An 18092-nucleotide genomic window follows, 5' to 3' on the forward strand; every position below is an offset into this window, starting at 1 on the left:
AAGGGATGCCATCAAACTATATTCAGGACAGTGGAAATTAAAATTTCCTGCGGTGCCTCTCCAGCTCCCAGTCAGCCAGCCTAACATCCTGCCCCCTCCTTTAAAAAAAAACTGAACGGGATTATTTGTAATCGGGAGAACAATAACTCTTCAGAAAATTTGCACTCTTTATTGCCTATTAGGTAATAACTTGCTGTTTTGTGTGATATAAAATTAGGTACAGGATACATAAAACCACTAAAGACAATCAATACAGTACACATTTCTTCAATCCTTAGATCCTAGCAGTTCTTTCTCTCTAATCTTGTTACAGCTTTACTTGGTGTGCTTTCCCTTCTGCAAAAGGGTCTATTACCTCCTCTAAGTTTGTCAAATGTTATGCTACATGAAAAATCGAAATGTTGTTGTCTAATACTGAAAAAGCTGTTAGTACAAAATTTATTCGCCTGTTAACTTCACTAACCCAAGACACGTGTGGTTTCTCGATCTGATTGTCTATTTTGTCACTGTCTACTAGATAAAACAAAATCGGCCTTTCTAATATTGCAGAAATTGTAACACACACCAAATAAACGGGACTGTTTTGGCACAAGTGGTCATTTTTATAACACGACAGAATATAATTCACTAAGCACCAATATCAAATGCCTATTACGCCTACTACAAGCAAAAAGCTTTATGTTAGGAAATAGTTTCACATTTCATTCATTTGCTCCAGTTTCTCTAGGATGAGATCGAAAAGTAGTAGTAAGAAATTTTATATAAATTTGGAATTGTCATTTACTTCCATAATTTATGTGATGTCCCCATTTCTTCTCCTTCCTTGTTCTAACAAACAATCTTGTCATCATCAATTCTGCAGTTATTCCTGCCATTGTCAAAATTTGTTCGCTGATTAATTTCACAAACCCTGCTAGAACTGCTGAACTATTCCAACCCATGGCATAAAATATGATGATACAAAGACAGTGAAAATTCATTGAGTACTATTAGGCACACTTTCAAGAGCTTACATTGTATCTTAAAACAAAGAAAAATAACATTTTGGTCTTACCTGTGGAAATGATGTTACAATCATTTGTAACATTTCCAGAGCAGACTCACGCCCAGACTGGATTGGATATCTCAGTTGTGCAAAACAGAATGACAAGTGGTGATCAAGCTTCTTTCCCAATGGATAATGCATAATGTACTGATGAAAAACCTAAGACAAAATATGTATACTAAACAAGGGCCACATGAAAGGAGAACCATATTAATAAAGAATTTTTTTAACAGTTCTTAGTACAACATGTGCTTCAGGTAAAGTGTAGCACAAAGTTAGTTTTGATATCAACAAAATTTTGTTTTTGTCTAATTGATGTGTCCTGAAAAATAAGGCAGACTGATTTGCAGAATAGTTTTGTTTATGTGGCTTATTATGTATGTTTCACTTGAATGGGTAAACTGGAACAGCACACGATCATAACATTGCATGGTTTTTTTCCCTAAATAATTCATTGAAATCTGGTGAAAGTTTATAATGAATACAAAATAAGTCTTACTTTTCTGAAAGAGAGGTCCACGACAATCCAACAATAGATTAACTCATAACTAGTATCAGAGGAATGTTTTTTTCAAAATGTTGAGAAAGTTCACAATATGGATTAAATTTAATGAAATGGGTATAGTTAAAGGCATATCAGAAGAAAGAGTACACTGCATTTTATATGATGGATTAACAGTAAGAGGGATTCATGCACATTTGCTGAATGGCAGCCATAAGCAAAACTGAGTATAACATTTTTTTTAGCAATGTTTCGAACAGATTCAAATGAATTCATTTCATTTTGTGGGTTAAAATGTTATTGTAGCTAACATGCCAGTCCACCACACACTGATGAAAAATGTATGAGGAAAAAAACATTAGAACAAAGAATCTACGTACAAAGATGTTTTGGCAGTAGGCACAACTTGTAGATTTTATGAACAGATTGTTGAAACATTGGTAATATTAATTGGACTTGGCAGTTTTAAGTCACATGAAAATGTTAAGATAGCTACTGAAGGTCACAGTTTTCAAAAACAAAATTCAGGGAAGTGTATACACTCAACTGGAAAAAAACAATTTAACTTGCAAGCAGTCATAATTGTGTAAACATGAATTGCATTCCAACTAGCATAGTCCAGTAACAATAATAATAATAATAATAATAATAATAATAACAATAACATTGCATAGGAATTCGCAGGCTGTTTTATGATTTGTAATTACAATGTCAACTGATCAATAATTTTCACATCAAAAGTTCTGACATTTCCAAATTGTTAATATTGCAAGTGTTCATAGATTATTATAAATTATTTATGTTTATGAATATTTCAGGACGGAAACATGGAATGAAATAAGGACGACCAACTACACCCCCCCCCACCCCCCCGAAGCCACGTAACAGGTGATGCACACAACCACACCCACAACTTCTGCAGATCAGAAGCAAAAGAATACAAGTGTGATAGCTGTTGTGGCTACCTGACCTGTAAAAGTACCGATCTGGCAACTAGCATTCAGCAGGTGAGTGGTTGCCATCGCCATCTACATCGATACTCTGCAAGCCACCTTATGGTGTGTGACAAAGGGTGCCCTGTACCACTGCTAGTCATTTCCTTTCTTGTTCCTCACAAACAGAGCAAGGAGAAAGAAAAAAAAAAAAAAAAAAAACAAAAAAAAAAAAAAAAAAAAAAAAAACAATTACATATCAGCCCTACTTTTTTTGTATTTTATCTTTGCAGTCCATACATGCAATGTATGTTGGCGGCAGTGGAATCATGTGGCAGTCGGCTTCAAATGCCAGTTCTCTAAATTTTCTCAATAGTGTTTCTCAAAAAGAACATCGCCTTCCCTCCAGGGATTCCTGATTTGAGTTCCCAAAGCACCTCCATAATAATTATGTGTTGTTCGAACCTGTTGGTAACAAATCAAACAGCCAGCCTCTGATGTAACTCTTCAGGCTTTCCCAGCTATATCTTGACATGTGGAATAAACTGGTCTACTGCCGGATGTTTGTGTCGCTCTGGCACAATATTTCGGCCACGTAACTCATTGCCTTCTTGAAAACATTAGTTCACAGGGCTCAGGATCTGTCGGATACGGAAAGTCTGGCCACAGAAATAGAACATCTACAGCTGGTGTTCAGCAAAAATGGATACTACTCCACAGACATCCAAAGGGCACTTCGTGCTACCAGCCAACCAAAGGGTACAGAAGAGGAGCCAGAGGAGGCGAAGAAGGTGGCATACCTGCCATATGCTGGACCTATTTCTGCAAAGATCAGCAGAATTCTCTCAAAATACGATATAAAGAGTATCTTCTGTCCACCCTCCAAAATTAGAACAATGCTAGGGAGTGTGAAGGACGACCTGGGGCTACGTAAACCAGGCATTAACAACATCCCGTGCCAGTGTGGAAAATCATACATTGGCCAGACAACCAGGACGGTGGATGTCAGGTGCAAAGAACACCAGAGGCACACCAGACTCGGACAGGCCACCAAATCTGCCATAGCAGAGCACTGTCTGGAGCTCGATCACCTGATGGACTACAACAACACCAAAATTGTGACCCAGAGTCCAAGATTTTGAGACAGTGTCATAAAGGAGGAGATCAAGATCACAGACAACCTAATAAACCGAGACAGTGGTTACCAGCTCAGCTCGGTGTGGAGTCCGGCTCTGGAGCTTATCAGGGCCCAACGAAAGGAACCAAGAAACTCCTCAAGAAGTAGTAACACTGCAGCAGGAGCAGCGCCAGGCGGGCGTGGACTGCGAACGCAACTCCCGATGCAGGATGGGCCTCTGACAGCCGCCACGACCACAGATGATGGACAAGCCGAGCACGGACGACTGTCAGAGCACCAGGGAAGTGCCAACACCTCAGGAGCAGCGCCTAGTGGGCACAGACCATGAACGGAACGCCAAATGCGGGTCCAGCCCCAGACAACTGCCACGACCACAGATGGTGGACGAGCCGGGCGCAGACATCCGTGGGAGCACCAGGGAAGGGCCAAACATCAGGAGCAACACCAGGCGGGCACGGACCGCGAATGGAATGCCCGACACAGGACGGGCCTCAGACAGCTGCCACAGATGGTGACCAAGTCAGGCGAGGACGTCTGAGGGAGCACCGGGGAAGAGACAACACATTACAGGCAGTGCCAGGCGGGCGCAGACGGCAGAGAGAGCACCCAGCGCCCTCTGAGCATAAATGCTGGACTAGATCCTCCAATACGGCAGTCTCATGTAGCACCTGAAGCAGGCAACGAGTTACGTGGCCGAAATATTGTGCCAGAGTGACACAAACATCTGGCAGTAGACCCGTTTATTCCACATGTCAGCCTGCCTCTGAATTGCTTTGATGTCTTCCTTTAATCCGACCTGATATTTAAATGACTCAACTGTGTCAAGCAGGTCACTAATAAGACTGTATCCAAACATTACAGGTTTATTCTTCCTACTCATCCACATTAACTTACATTCTCCCAAATTTAGAGCTAGCTGCCATTCATCGCACCAACTAGAAATTTTGTCTAAGTATCTTCTATCTTTCTACAGTCACTCAACTTTGACACCTTATCGTACACCACAGCATCATCGGCAAACAACCACAGATTGCTGCCCATCCTGTCTGTCAAATCATTTACATATATACAGAACAAAATCAGTCCTATCACAGTTCCCTGGGAAACTCCTGACGATTCTCTTGTCTCTCATGAACACTTGCCGTCGAGGACAACATACTGAGTTCTATTAATTAAAAAGTCTTCGAGCCACTCACATATCTGTGAGCTTGTTCCATATGCTTGTACCTTCGTTAACAACCTGCAATGGGTCACCATGTCAAATGCTTTCAGGAAATCTAGAAATTTGGAATCTGCCTGTTGCCCTTCATCCATAGTTCACAGTATATCATGTGAGAAAAGGGCACAGAAAGGGGTGAATTATACTGGCACTAAAGTCTTTGGTCACTTACCAAATAGTATCAAAAGTCTGACAGATAACCAACAACTATTTAAGAAGAAATTAAAAGAATTTGTGAATGACAACTCCTCCTACTCCATAGAGGAATTTTTAGATATAAATTAAAAAAAAAATTAAAAAAAATAAAAATAGAAAACACAAAAAAATGAAAAGGTTGTTATATTAACTTAAGTATGTTGTTAAATTAACTTAATTATGTCATGTATTGGAAAATTTGACTCGTTCCACATCATTACGAAATATCGTATTCATGATCCATGGAACTAGTATTAATCTAATCTAATCTAATCACATGAGCTATGCTTTCTAATACCATGCTGATTCATGGACATCAACTTATCAGTCTCAAAAAAGTTTAATATATATGCAAACTGATAATATATTCAAGGATTCTTTACTCACTCATTGTCTTCTGTTCATTACTTAATTTTTTTTTTTTTCATAATGCCTTCAAAGGTGTCTGAGAATGACAAGAGCATTAAATTTCACCCAATGTATTTCGGTTTTAACACGATGGTGTTTTCTGACCTACTGTTGTTAAGGCAGAACAAACACACTGGAGTCAAGCAAGTAATGAAATATTTACAATGGACAACAAATTTAATTATAAACTATTGTGTTGTCTCTAACCAGGTGACAGGAAAATGTTTATAGCAAGTCCTTATAATGGCTGAAAATGCAGCCTCACTACTGCGAAGCAATAAGTCACTGACACTATATTCTGAAAGAATATGCACTTGGATACTCAACAAATTGTACTGACTTTAAAGTGGCAATTTATCTTTGTTCTAGGCACCATAATTATTAAGTTCTTGATCTAACCTTCCAATTTAACTATTTCATGGGTGCATTTTACGTAGAAACTCAGTGAAGATAATTTTTTTTACTGTCCTATTAGAATTGTAATCAACTGACAATGTTTATTTTTTGATAATTTTATTTTTGTGATTTAGGACCAAAAAATCTGATACACATCACAATAACGTGTGTGTGTGTGTGTGTGTGTGTGTGTGTGTGTGTGTGTGTGTGTGTGTTCCCACAACAAACAGAAACTGATTGTTGTAGCAGTTTTCATATACCTGTTGCAGTGTACTAGCACAAGATGTCAGGTATAGACAGAGGTGGTAAGACATATTCCCAAAAGCATTGGGATATCCCTAATTTGGCAGTAAGTACGCTTTCCAAGGACCACAACTGACAGATCAATTTTGTGGTAAGGACACTTCCCAAGCTCCTTCCAGAAACTACTCTGCTGGTAAGCATACTTCCCAACAACCATTGAAATACTGTTGTTTGATGGGATATATAATTCCCATAGTCCTGGAGGCTATTATACACTGAAGAGCCAAAGAAACTGGTACAACTGCCTAATATTGTGTAGGGCCCCCGAGAGCATGCAGAAGTGCTGCAACAAGACGTGGCATGGACTCGACTAATGTCTGAAGTAGAGCTGGAAGGAACTGACACACTGAATCCTACAGGGCTGTCCACACATCTGTAAGAATACGAGGGGTGGAGATCTTTTCTGAACAGCACGTTGCAAGGCATCCCATATATGCTCAATAATGTTCATGTCTGGGGAGTTTGGCGCTCTGCAGAAGTGTTTAAACTCAGAAGAGTGTTCCTGGAGCCACTTAGTAGCAATTCTGGATGTGCGAGGTGTCGCATTGTTGTGCTGGAATTGCCCAAGTCCATCTGAATGCACAATGGACATAAATACACTCCTGGAAATTGAAATAAGAACACCGTGAATTCATTGTCCCAGGAAGGGGAAACTTTATTGACACATTCCTGGGGTCAGATACATCACATGATCACACTGATAGAACCACAGGCACATAGACACAGGCAACAGAGCATGCACAATGTCGGCACTAGTACAGTGTATATCCACCTTTCGCAGCAATGCAGGCTGCTATTCTCCCATGGAGACGATCGTAGAGATGCTGGATGTAGTCCTGTGGAACGGCTTGCCATGCCATTTCCACCTGGTGCCTCAGTTGGACCAGCGTTCGTGCTGGACGTGCAGACCACGTGAGACGACGCTTCATCCAGTCCCAAACATGCTCAATGGGGGACAGATCCGGAGATCTTGCTGGCCAGGGTAGTTGACTTACACCTTCTAGAGCACGTTGGGTGGCATGGGATACATGCGGATGTGCATTGTCCTGTTGGAACAGCAAGTTCCCTTGCCGGTCTAGGAATGGTAGAACGATGGGTTCGATGATGGTTTGGATGTACCGTGCACTATTCAGTGTCCCCTCGACGACCACCAGTGGTGTACGGCCAGTGTAGGAGATCGCTCCCCACACCATGATGCCGGGTGTTGGCCCTGTGTGCCTCGGTCGTATGCAGTCCTGATTGTGGCGCTCACCTGCACGGCGCCAAACACGCATACGACCATGATTGGCACCAAGGCAGAAGTGACTCTCATCGCTGAAGACGACACGTCTCCATTCGTCCCTCCATTCACGCCTGTCGTGACACCACTGGAGGCGGGCTGCACGATGTTGGGGCGTGAGCGGAAGACGGCCTAACGGTGTGCGGGATTGTAGCCCAGCTTCATGGAGACGGTTGCGAATGGTCCTCGCCGATACCCCAGGAGCAACAGTGTCCCTAATTTGCTGGGAAGTGGCGGTGCGGTCCCCTACGGCACTGCGTAGGATCCTACGGTCTTGGCGTGCATCCGTGCGTCGCTGCGGTCCGGTCCCAGGTCGATGGGCACGTGCACCTTCCGCCGACCACTGGCGACAACATCGATGTACTGTGGAGACCTCACGCCCCACGTGTTGAGCAATTCGGCGGTACGTCCACCCGGCCTCCCGCATGCCCACTATACGCCCTCGCTCAAAGTCCGTCAACTGCACATACGGTTCACGTCCACGCTGTCGCGGCATGCTACCAGTGTTAAAGACTGCGATGGAGCTCCGTATGCCACGGCAAACTGGCTGACAATGACGGCGGTGGTGCACAAATGCTGCGCAGCTAGCGCCATTCGACGGCCAACACCGCGGTTCCTGGTGTGTCCGCTGTGCCGTGCGTGTGATCATTGCTTGTACAGCCCTCTCGCAGTGTCCGGAGCAAGTATGGTGGGTATGACACACCGGTGTCAATGTGTTCTTTTTTCCATTTTCAGGAGTGTAGATATAGGTGATCAGACAAGATGCTTATGTACATGTCATCTGTCAGAGTTGTGTCTAGCCATATCAGTGGTCCCCTATCGCTCCGCCAGCACATGCCCAATGCCATTAAAGAGCCTCCGCCAGCTTGAACAGTCCCTTCCAACATTCTGGGTCCATGGATTCATGAGGTTGTCTCCATGCCCGTTTACGTCCATCCGCTCGATACAATCTGAAACAAGACTCGTTCGACCAGGCAACATGTTTCCAGTCAACAACAGTTCAATGTTGGTGTTGACGGGCCCAGGCGAGGTGTAAAGCCTTGTGTCGTGCAATCATCAAGGGTATACGAGTGGGCCGAAAGCCCATTATGAAAGATGTTTCGTTGAATGGTTGGCATGCTGACACTTGTTGATGGTCCAGCATTGAAATCTGCAGCAATTTGTGGAAGGGTTGCACTTGCTCTCACACTGAACAATTCTCTTCAGTCGTTGATGGTCCTGTTCTTGCAGGATCTTTTTCTGGTCGCAGTGATGTTGGAGATTTGATGTTTTACCAGATCCCTCATATTCACAGTACACTCGTGAAATGGTCATATGAAAAATCCCCACTTCATCGCTACCTCGTAGATGCTGAGTCCCATTGCTTAAGTGCTGATTATAACACCATGTTCAGATTCACTTAAATCTTGATAACCTGCCATTTTAGCAACATTAACCGATCTAATAACTGCACTTGTTGCCTTATATAGGCACTGCCAACCACAGCGCCATATTCTGCCTGTTTACGTATCTCTGTATCTGAATACGCATACCTATACCAGTTGCTTTGGTGCTTCGATGTGTTTCACAACAAACAGAAACTACAGTTGGCGCAGCAGACTGACACTTGATGCCAGGAGTGTACAGAAGTGGTAAAACATATTCCCTCAAATGCTGTAAAGAAATACATTTAGTAGGAAGTATACCACCATGGCCCACAAAACGGTTAAAGCCGCATTTAATGAGAAAGACAGAATACACTGGTTTCTGCGGTATGCTTAGTTTATGTTGTTGACATTACACAGATAATTTGTAAGATGTATCATCTTCATTATGGAATGAGTTCATTTTACAGGAGATTTAACATATTTTACATTTAAATATGATTGCACACTGTCCATTCATATATGAGTGTTTACTACAGTAGAACTAGCTTAGTTCAATAACACAGGTCTCAGAATAAAAATTCTCTACAGAATAAGTAATATTTTCAGCCTGCTTTCAAATATAGTTCTGGCCCTGCCAAATATTTTATCTCATTACAGAAGTAATGACAGTGAGTCATGAACAGCCAAGTGCACAGACTATGACCATAACTACAATGTATTTATGGCCTGTAATAAGCTCACAGAAAGTAATTTATGTGATTTGCTTCCAATTGGTACTTGATGCTCAATCCTAATTCACACAGTTGCCATTGCAAATGGCACTGACATAGGGCTTAAGAAAACAGGCCTGTATTTTGAAGATAAAGATTTAGGTCCACAATTTACCAATTTACAGTTTCCTCAATTCACTTGATGTAGATGCAGAGTAGTCCTTTCTGTGAGATTGTGTCTTTAGTAACCCTGCTAGACCTGTAAATGAAAGATATGGATGAATTGATGTGTGTCACCTCTCCCATGTCCTGTGAGAGTGCTTGTCGCAAGGGCACTATTGATATTGCCAATGGTCACATGAATTTGTGTAGAGGTAAATATAAGGCCAGACAATGGGCGTCCCTTCTTCAGTTGATGTTATCCAACTTGCCTCTACATGTGGACTTCGACTGTCATGACTTTTTACTGTGTGCATACTGTTATGAATTTTGAACTTGGAGTTTCCAACACCGCTGAGCTTAAACCCTCCTCTGACTATGGCAGAAATACTTACCAGTATTGTATTGTATGGAACTGGGGACCTAGAAACAACAGACAGGCTTCATACCCGCCGTAGCCCTCAGTGGTCAGCAATCGCCGACATAGTGTAACTGAGGTGGAATAAGGGGAAGCAGCCCACATTCACCGAGGCATACTGAAAACTGCCTTCAAAACCATCCACAGACTGACCGGCATATCGGATCTCGACACTAATCTGCCGGGCAGATTCGTACCGGGGACCAGCACACTTTCCCGCCTGGAAAGCAGTGCATTAAGCTGCATGGCTAACCAGGCGGGCTATTACTTACCAGTAACTGATTTCTTTCCTGCATTTACGGGAATACATTGTACCACTTGTGTATGCTCCAATCATCTAGTGGTAGTCTATTGCAGTTTCTGTTTATTTCTTTTAGGGCCATGCTTCTCACCAAACAACATTGTTTTAAAGGCTCTTGGGAAGTATGCTTACCCCAATAAGCTTTTGGGAATGTGCATGACTTTTTGTGGTAGTATACTGTACCAGATGTATAAAAATATTGCTGCAAAAATCAGTTTCTGTCTGTTGTGAGATCACAACTGCTGTCACATGTGGGGGGGGGGGGGGGGGGGGAAGAGCTTCAATTCTACAGTGGGAAATACACTTACCAACATAACAAAATAGTTCACAAAGGTGCCTTGGTATATACATACCACCACACTTTTTGGTCCAACTAGTTCACTACTGTAACAGTAACAGGCATTGCCAGCTATTCCAGCATTTCCACTATTTAATAAGGCTCAAGACAACTGGGAAGTATGTCAAAGACTTCTCACACTGCATTTTCAGGCAAGTAAGATTAAATGTCCAAATCATCAAAGGACCTTTTTGTTGTCTATGAATCTTCAGTTATATTATTTGGTTCAGAAGTTAGCCCTGTTGTCCAATCCCTGATGTTACAGTTGTGTGACATATTCTCTTTATTATCTGAGCATTTTTCCCATAAAGTGCATAGCTGCAAAGCTAGCAATTCTTGCAACATCAGAAGTCGGATGGTATAAGTCATGTATTAGGATTTGTAAGGACTGAGTTTAAAATGTAAATTTACATGTGAATGGCAAAACATAAGTGGAAACTTTAATACATGATTTAGTGATTCACTTAGCCCCAGATAAGGAGGTTCACACACAATCTTTTAAGAGAATCTGACCCCTCCCTGGCTGAAGTCTAGCAAATTGCGTGTGTAGTTGAAATACTGCAAATGGTACAACAAACTTCTTCAGCAGACTTTCACATTTGGGGCCCAGAGCTGTAGCTCCTGTATGAGTCTTTACAGCAGTAAACAAGTTCAATTCAGTGGTGGCAACCAGACCACATTCTCCACAACACTGGACTAGTATCAGGTGATATTTGTAGCAATAATCTTTATTTCCAAGTTCCCAGGACTGTTTCTTCTTGAATCCCAGATGAGAATGTCCACATTATGAGGGCAAGTTGTGTCACATTTTGGAAGTATGTCATAGGATGGTAAGCACCACGCAGTGGCCCCAGCTGTTTCAAATTAATAACATTTCAAGCACTGATCAGGTGATGGCTCTGCATAAAATTTTATTACAGGAAACACTGCAAGATATTCCAGTGGGCTTCACTATTACTAGTGGTCAGGAGACTTTAAGCAAATCATTAATGCTCAAGCTGATACTGATTCTTATCCCATGCCTTGTTCAGGTGAACTCTTTTCTAAACTTTCAGGAGGTAAACTATTCTCAAAAACTGATATCATTGAGACATATTTCACTGGCTCATGGAACATGCTGTTCAGATTGTATCAATATAATAGGATGCCTTTTGGCAAGCCTGTCACACCATCTATATTCCTGAAAAATTCTTGAACAGCCTTTAGCAAAGATTCCATACTGTGTAGCCTATCTCAATGATATACTGGTCATAAACCGTAAGAACACTTGTCCTATCTCTGTCTAGCTTTTGTGATACACACAGTGGTCATAAGTGCAACTCTTCCAAACATTCAATCTTTCAGCCAGCAGTCACTTATTTAGGTTACATCCCCAGTGAAAGGACCTTTGACTCACCACAGATACACAAAAGCCAATCAGAATATGCCTGTGCCTAAATCCATCATGGGCCTTCAGTAATTTCTTGGAAAACTGAATTACTATGTGCAATTTATTCTCCACACAGCCTCCATAGCAAATCCATTAAAATGACTCTGTAAGAAGCGAGTCTCTTTACACTGATCCAAAGAATGCCACTGTGCTTTTCAGAAATTAAAATTGGCTCTTCAATCAACACTCTGCCTCGTGACTTACAAGCCCAAGTTGCTATTTGTATTGGCAACAGATGCATCCCCAAATGGTGTCAGTGTAGTTCTCTCACATAAGTTAAATGTTTGTACCAAGAGGCAAATTGCATTTATATCAAAGACACTAACTCCAGCTCAGAGGCATTATTCTCAGATTGAGGAGGAAGTGTTGGGCATCACCTTTTGCACTCATTAATTTCATATAATTTGTATGGTTTCAAAGTTCGTTTAGAACTGACCATAAATCACTCTTGACACATTTTGAACCCAATGATAAATTATCAGAGCGTACCGTGCGTTAGCTTCATTGAGGGGCTCGCTATTAGATGAATTTCCAATATTCCAGACCACTATCACACTGCCATTTAGCATTCTAACACAAACGCGCTTCTCTCACCTTCCAGCAGGTCCAGAACCTGAATTTCACCACCAGAAAACAGTCTGTTTTGTATCAACTGGAGCAATCCCTCAACAAGTTTCCTATGAGTTCCTGGTACACGGTTAAAGAGTCTAAGCACGATCCACTTATTCAATAGGTCCTGCAATATTTTCAGCCAGACTGGCCTCCCAAGCTCTCAGGTGCAGATCCATTGGCAGCAAAGTGTGGTTTTCCTTACAAAAGATGATGAATGACACTGGATAGTGGTGCCATCCTCCCTGTAATGTCAGATGCTTCAAATGATACATCAATCCCATTGGAAAATATCCAGGATGAAGCAACTGCCGCACAATTACATCTCACGGCCTTTTATGGATGACAATGTGAAACAGGAGGTGCAACTGTCTGCCATTTGCCAGGCAGACCAGCTGGTCTCATCCCAGTTGTTCCCACCATGGTCAGCATCAACACAGCTGTGAAATCACGTTCATTCTGACTTTGCGGGACCTTTCTTAGGGTTTACATGGTTAAGCATTGTGACTCCTTTTTCTGCTCCCTGTATGTCATCTGCCTCCCACAGACAACAATGGCAGCCACAGTGTAAGCCTAGGAGCAGATCTTCACAACATATGGTACATTCCACATGCTGATGACAGATCCCTAATTGACAGTGAGCAATTTAAATAGGTTTTGCATCAACAAGAATTTAAACACCATTTTGCTCAGGCTCAAATGGGCAGTCAGAACAGCTTGTTCACACTTTCAAAGTGCAAATGCTAAAATCGACTTCATTGCGAAACACACCTTCCTCACTTCTTCCAGGTCCACACTTGTCAATGGTTGAAGCCCAGCAAAGGTCTTTCATGGGCAACCCTCACAGGATATTTCTGAATCTCCCTTGTCCACCCAAAGAATATGAAGCAGATCCAGCTACACCATTTTGTGTGGGTGCTCCAGTACAGGAAAGTATTATTAGGCAAAATACAGGGCGGATCTGGGGGAGATGTGGTGGAACAACAGGGGAGCCAGGTGGCTACAACACACAGGATGCTGTGCCAGCACCTCAACCAACTCCAGCTGGGCACCATAGTCAGTGGCCTCCATCACTGCACCATATCCACTATCACAGCATCATAGCTCCCTGGATCATACAGGATGGCCACCTGTTCCTTCATCCCCTTGAGCTACAGACACTCCCATGGACACTGATCTCACTTCATCGATAGTTGAATCACTGGATCATGTGTGCCCTACAGAAATGTCTCTGCTCACAGAAGTCTCTGGAGCAACACCTGAAACTCTGGATTCAGCACAAACATCACTGGTGGTCTCAGACGTGTTAAGGAGCTTTCCATCTTGACACTGTTCAGCTCCGGGTCACTGCGGCTGCATTGTTCTCCCACAGATGCAGGCAGGTTCATGCCATATATGATGGTTCAAGGGGGGGGGGGGGAGGTTTAGTAACTTCAACAGATGTGCAAATGGAAGCTATGGATGTATTGATGCTTGCACTGAGGGCACTGATGATACTGGCAGCCAGTCACGTGAATTTCCGTAGTGGGCAAATATAAGCTCACCCAGAAGTGGTCTCCTCCTCAGTTGTTGTTATCTAACGCACCTCTACCTGTGGACTCGCAACTGCCAAGACTGTTTTCTCTGTGTGCAGTGCAACTAATTGTAAACTCTTTGTTTTCACCACCATTAGGATTAATGAAATTCTGATTACTAAATACGTGCTTATTGGCTAAGAAGTGCTTGGATTGTATTCAACTTAGTCCAGAATTGTCTCATATTAATTTCAGTTGGGACTCAGATGAATTTTACTGTTTGGTTTGTGGACTAATAGACAATTTTAATTTGTTGTAGCAAAAGTTATTTGCAATTAATACACAAGTAAGGGTTAAAAACTATCCAAATTCTTCCTACATCTTTTACCTGCTGAAATGTTGATCAATCAATAACAGAAATCATGTAAAAAAGACATTAAGTTCAAACAATCGTTTAAATCACCAAGAGCACTGGTTTTGAAATGAAAATGCAAAAATGGAGTCTCATACAGACAGAACTGACCCTGAGTCACTCACTATTTTAACCTATCTATTACAGCAAGTGATTTTAATGAAAAGTCTTACAGTAAATAATTGCTTTGCAGTATGTTACACTTCATACTGTACAGTATGGAAAGCTCTGGCAGAAAGTAAATAATTTAGGAGTAAAGGTAACAACTCATTGAATAGTAGAGGCTTCGAGTAATTGACAAGTACACTAAAGACTGAAGTTTTCTGTCTTATTTGTGTGTCTGTTGACAGTTAATGCCTCTATTATGCGGTGAGTGATAACTTAAACTCATAAATCACTTACACTTCATACTGTGTTTTTTTCTCTTTTTTTTCTTTTTTCCACAAGAAGAAAATGGCTAGGACACTTCACAAAATATTTCTGGGATTGGGTCCACACAAAAATTCTATGGTACTGCATACCACAATTCTGTTACATCATTGCCACGCCCTAGGAGCAAATTGTTACAAAGGATATATTTCACGTGTACTCCTAGCAGAACATCTTAAAAGTAGTATTAACTCATATGGGCAGAAACAAACAAAATTGGTGATGAAAATGGCAGTACCTGGAATCACACTTTATTTCTCACCTGTCTTGCCTGCATCCGTACGTGGGAATGTTCAGATGTTATACTAAGAGCAGCAACTTTCTGCATTACTTCTGGAATTTCAGACACAATGAAACGGCGTACCAGAATTGCTCTCAACAATCCAAATGCTGTTGCCTGTCGCTGATAATCATGCATATCCTTTTCTGCGTACAGTAACAAAGCTTTCAGCTGGTCAGAACTCAAGACATTTTGTTCCACATCACGAACCAGCACTGTCACTGCCTGAAAAGAAATTACATGTTAAACACTATGTTTCCTCAAATCAATTGTAATTGTTTCTCACAAAATATTTTTATCAATATGTTAAGAGGGAACAAAGTCAATGAATTCTCAAGCTACACTGTGTTCACTCTATATAAAGTATCAGATAGAAACTGCCGTATTCCACTACTAGTGCATGTAAGTGTGAGTACGCCATGTCTGCATCACCATGCATGTACGCCTGATTCAGCTGCCAACTGTATCAGTGTGGGCCAATGGCTGCAGGCCACGTACAAGAGGTGTGCATGTGGCATGGTTTCCATTTGTATCGTTTTTATTATTAGACTGCAAAACCAGGCTAAAAAATTCCTAGTTCATAAAGCTGAACAGACCTTTATAATCCCTGAAAATTGTCACTGGAATTTTCTTCTTCTTCTTCCTTCTCATCATCATCCTCTTCATATATGTCTTCTCTACAATTGAGAGCATTACTTATGTCACACTTCTTGAAAGATTTAATAATAATGTCTTCTCTCACTCTAGACCTTGACTGTTTTTAATCCACTGACGCAATTGTTTGATTGTAGATCGTTTTAAAGCTCCCTTCAGCATGAAGTCATGTTGGGTTTCATCCACCATCGATTTGTTCCATTCCTCTCTCATATACACTCTAAATGGTTCATTTATTGAGACATCAAGAGGTTGCAATTGTGAAGTAAGTCCTCCCAGAATGACAGCAAGCTCTGTATTTCTCTGTCTCAATTTCTCTTTCACAGAATTTTTCAAATGACTACTAAACTGATCCAGCACAAGGAGAGAACTCTTTTTCAATAAAGCATGTTTCCTTCACTCCTATACTCTTTTAATCCATAATTTCATACCAGTGTCATCCATCCAACCCGTATCATGTACATTAACAATAACACCTGGCGGTATTTATGAAGGTTTTGGCACTCTTTTGCACTTGAAAATGATCACTAGATTAAATTTAGTGCCATCAGCACAACATGAAAGGACAAAGGCGTAGTGTATTTTTTCCATGTTCACTTGTTTCTAAAGTTACAGATTTAGCACCTTTCATGGGAAGAGTTCTGTTACTCGCCATACCAACACAGAGAAGTTTCGTATATATTCGGTACTTGGCTTACCTCCACATTGGTTTTCTTTTGATGTTGAATAATAAAGTAATGGAAAGATAATATTTTCTCTTCATACTCTTGTGGCATTTTCTAAGATATTTTGGTTCACATGCTAAGTCCATGATGCTTCATAAACTTGCACCACCAATCAACTTCATCCTTAAAGTCTGTTAAGTTCCACTGTAGCACTAGCTTTTGAGTATGTATTTGAATCATTTTTGTATTCATTCCAATGCCATTTTGATGGTGTCCTTGAATCCATTTCAATACGTCATCGTCTAGTTTGGCCATTTTTATACAGTCCTCTATTTGCACATTTAGTCTTCCTCATTTTTTTTTTCAATTCTTGCCCACCAGTTGTGAATTGTTTTTTTGTTGGTGGAGAGCTGAAATGACGCTCAGCAGCTTGTTTCCATGTTCTTCTGCATTTACTATTACTTTCAATTTATAGCCTGCATTATATGAATACTTCTTATTTTTTCCATTATGAAACTAGCAACCAACAAAAAATATTGTACCGTTACAAATAACTTAAATCACTTTCAATTCAAGTTCGCTGGCACTGTAGACTGCAATGAAGCGTCATAGGCCTGACAGTGTTCTGGGTTTGTGATGGTAGGGCAGGAGGGAGACAGTGTTAGCAAGCTTGTGAATCCCCACAACTCAAGTTCATCACATCGGTGCACTGCTGCTGCCAGGTGAACTCAATGTAGTCAGTAACCATAGACTGTGGTCATGCGTGTGCGAGTTGTATTTGCATGCGCATGCGTGTGCACGTGTGTGTGTGTGTGTGTGTTTTGGACAAAGGCCGTGTTTGCCAAAAGCTAATTTCCTGACAGTCTTTTTGTTGTGCCTATTTGTGACTCAGAATCTCTGCTATATGGTGAGTAGCAAGGACAACATCAACTACAATCGCAATGGGCATGGGATCTACAAGACCATGGATTAAACCGTCAGGAAGTTTCATATCAGCACCAATTTAGTACAGATTGAAAATTCATTCTGAAAGCAACCCCCCAGGCTGTAGCTAAGTCATGTCTTCACAACATTGTTTCTTTCAGGAGTGTTAGTTTTGCAGTATAGCTTCTGTGAAGTTTAGAATGTAGGAGATGAGGTACTTGCGAAAGTAAGGCTGTGAAGGCAGGTTGTGAGTTATGTTTGGGTAGTTCAGTTGTTAGAGCACTTGCCCGTAAAAAGTAAAGGGCCCAAGTCTGAGTCTTGGTCTGGCACACAGTTTTAATCTATCACAGTTTCATATGAGAGCATGCTCCACTGCAGAGTGAAAATTAATTCTGGAGGCTTTACAGTTTTTAAATGCTTTCAACAGAGAAGACCCCGCAATCTGTACACAGAACAAGACCTCTAAT

At 41.5% G+C, this 18092-nt stretch overlaps 1 protein-coding gene across 1 annotated transcript in view; it reads right to left on the reverse strand.

Moving 5' to 3' along the window:
• Positions 1-18092, reverse strand: part of LOC126171255 (small subunit processome component 20 homolog) — a 205728-nt gene that overhangs the window by 52564 nt on the left and 135072 nt on the right. Inside the window, exons 29-30 of the mRNA XM_049920787.1 lie at positions 15365-15607; positions 1055-1204 (exon numbers count right to left, since the gene is read on the reverse strand). Coding sequence (XP_049776744.1) covers positions 1055-1204; positions 15365-15607 — 393 coding nt within the window. The remainder of the gene's footprint in view (positions 1-1054; positions 1205-15364; positions 15608-18092) is intronic.

The sequence above is a fragment of the Schistocerca cancellata genome, chromosome 1, assembly GCF_023864275.1.
Source record: "Schistocerca cancellata isolate TAMUIC-IGC-003103 chromosome 1, iqSchCanc2.1, whole genome shotgun sequence".
NCBI lineage: Eukaryota > Metazoa > Arthropoda > Insecta > Orthoptera > Acrididae > Schistocerca > Schistocerca cancellata.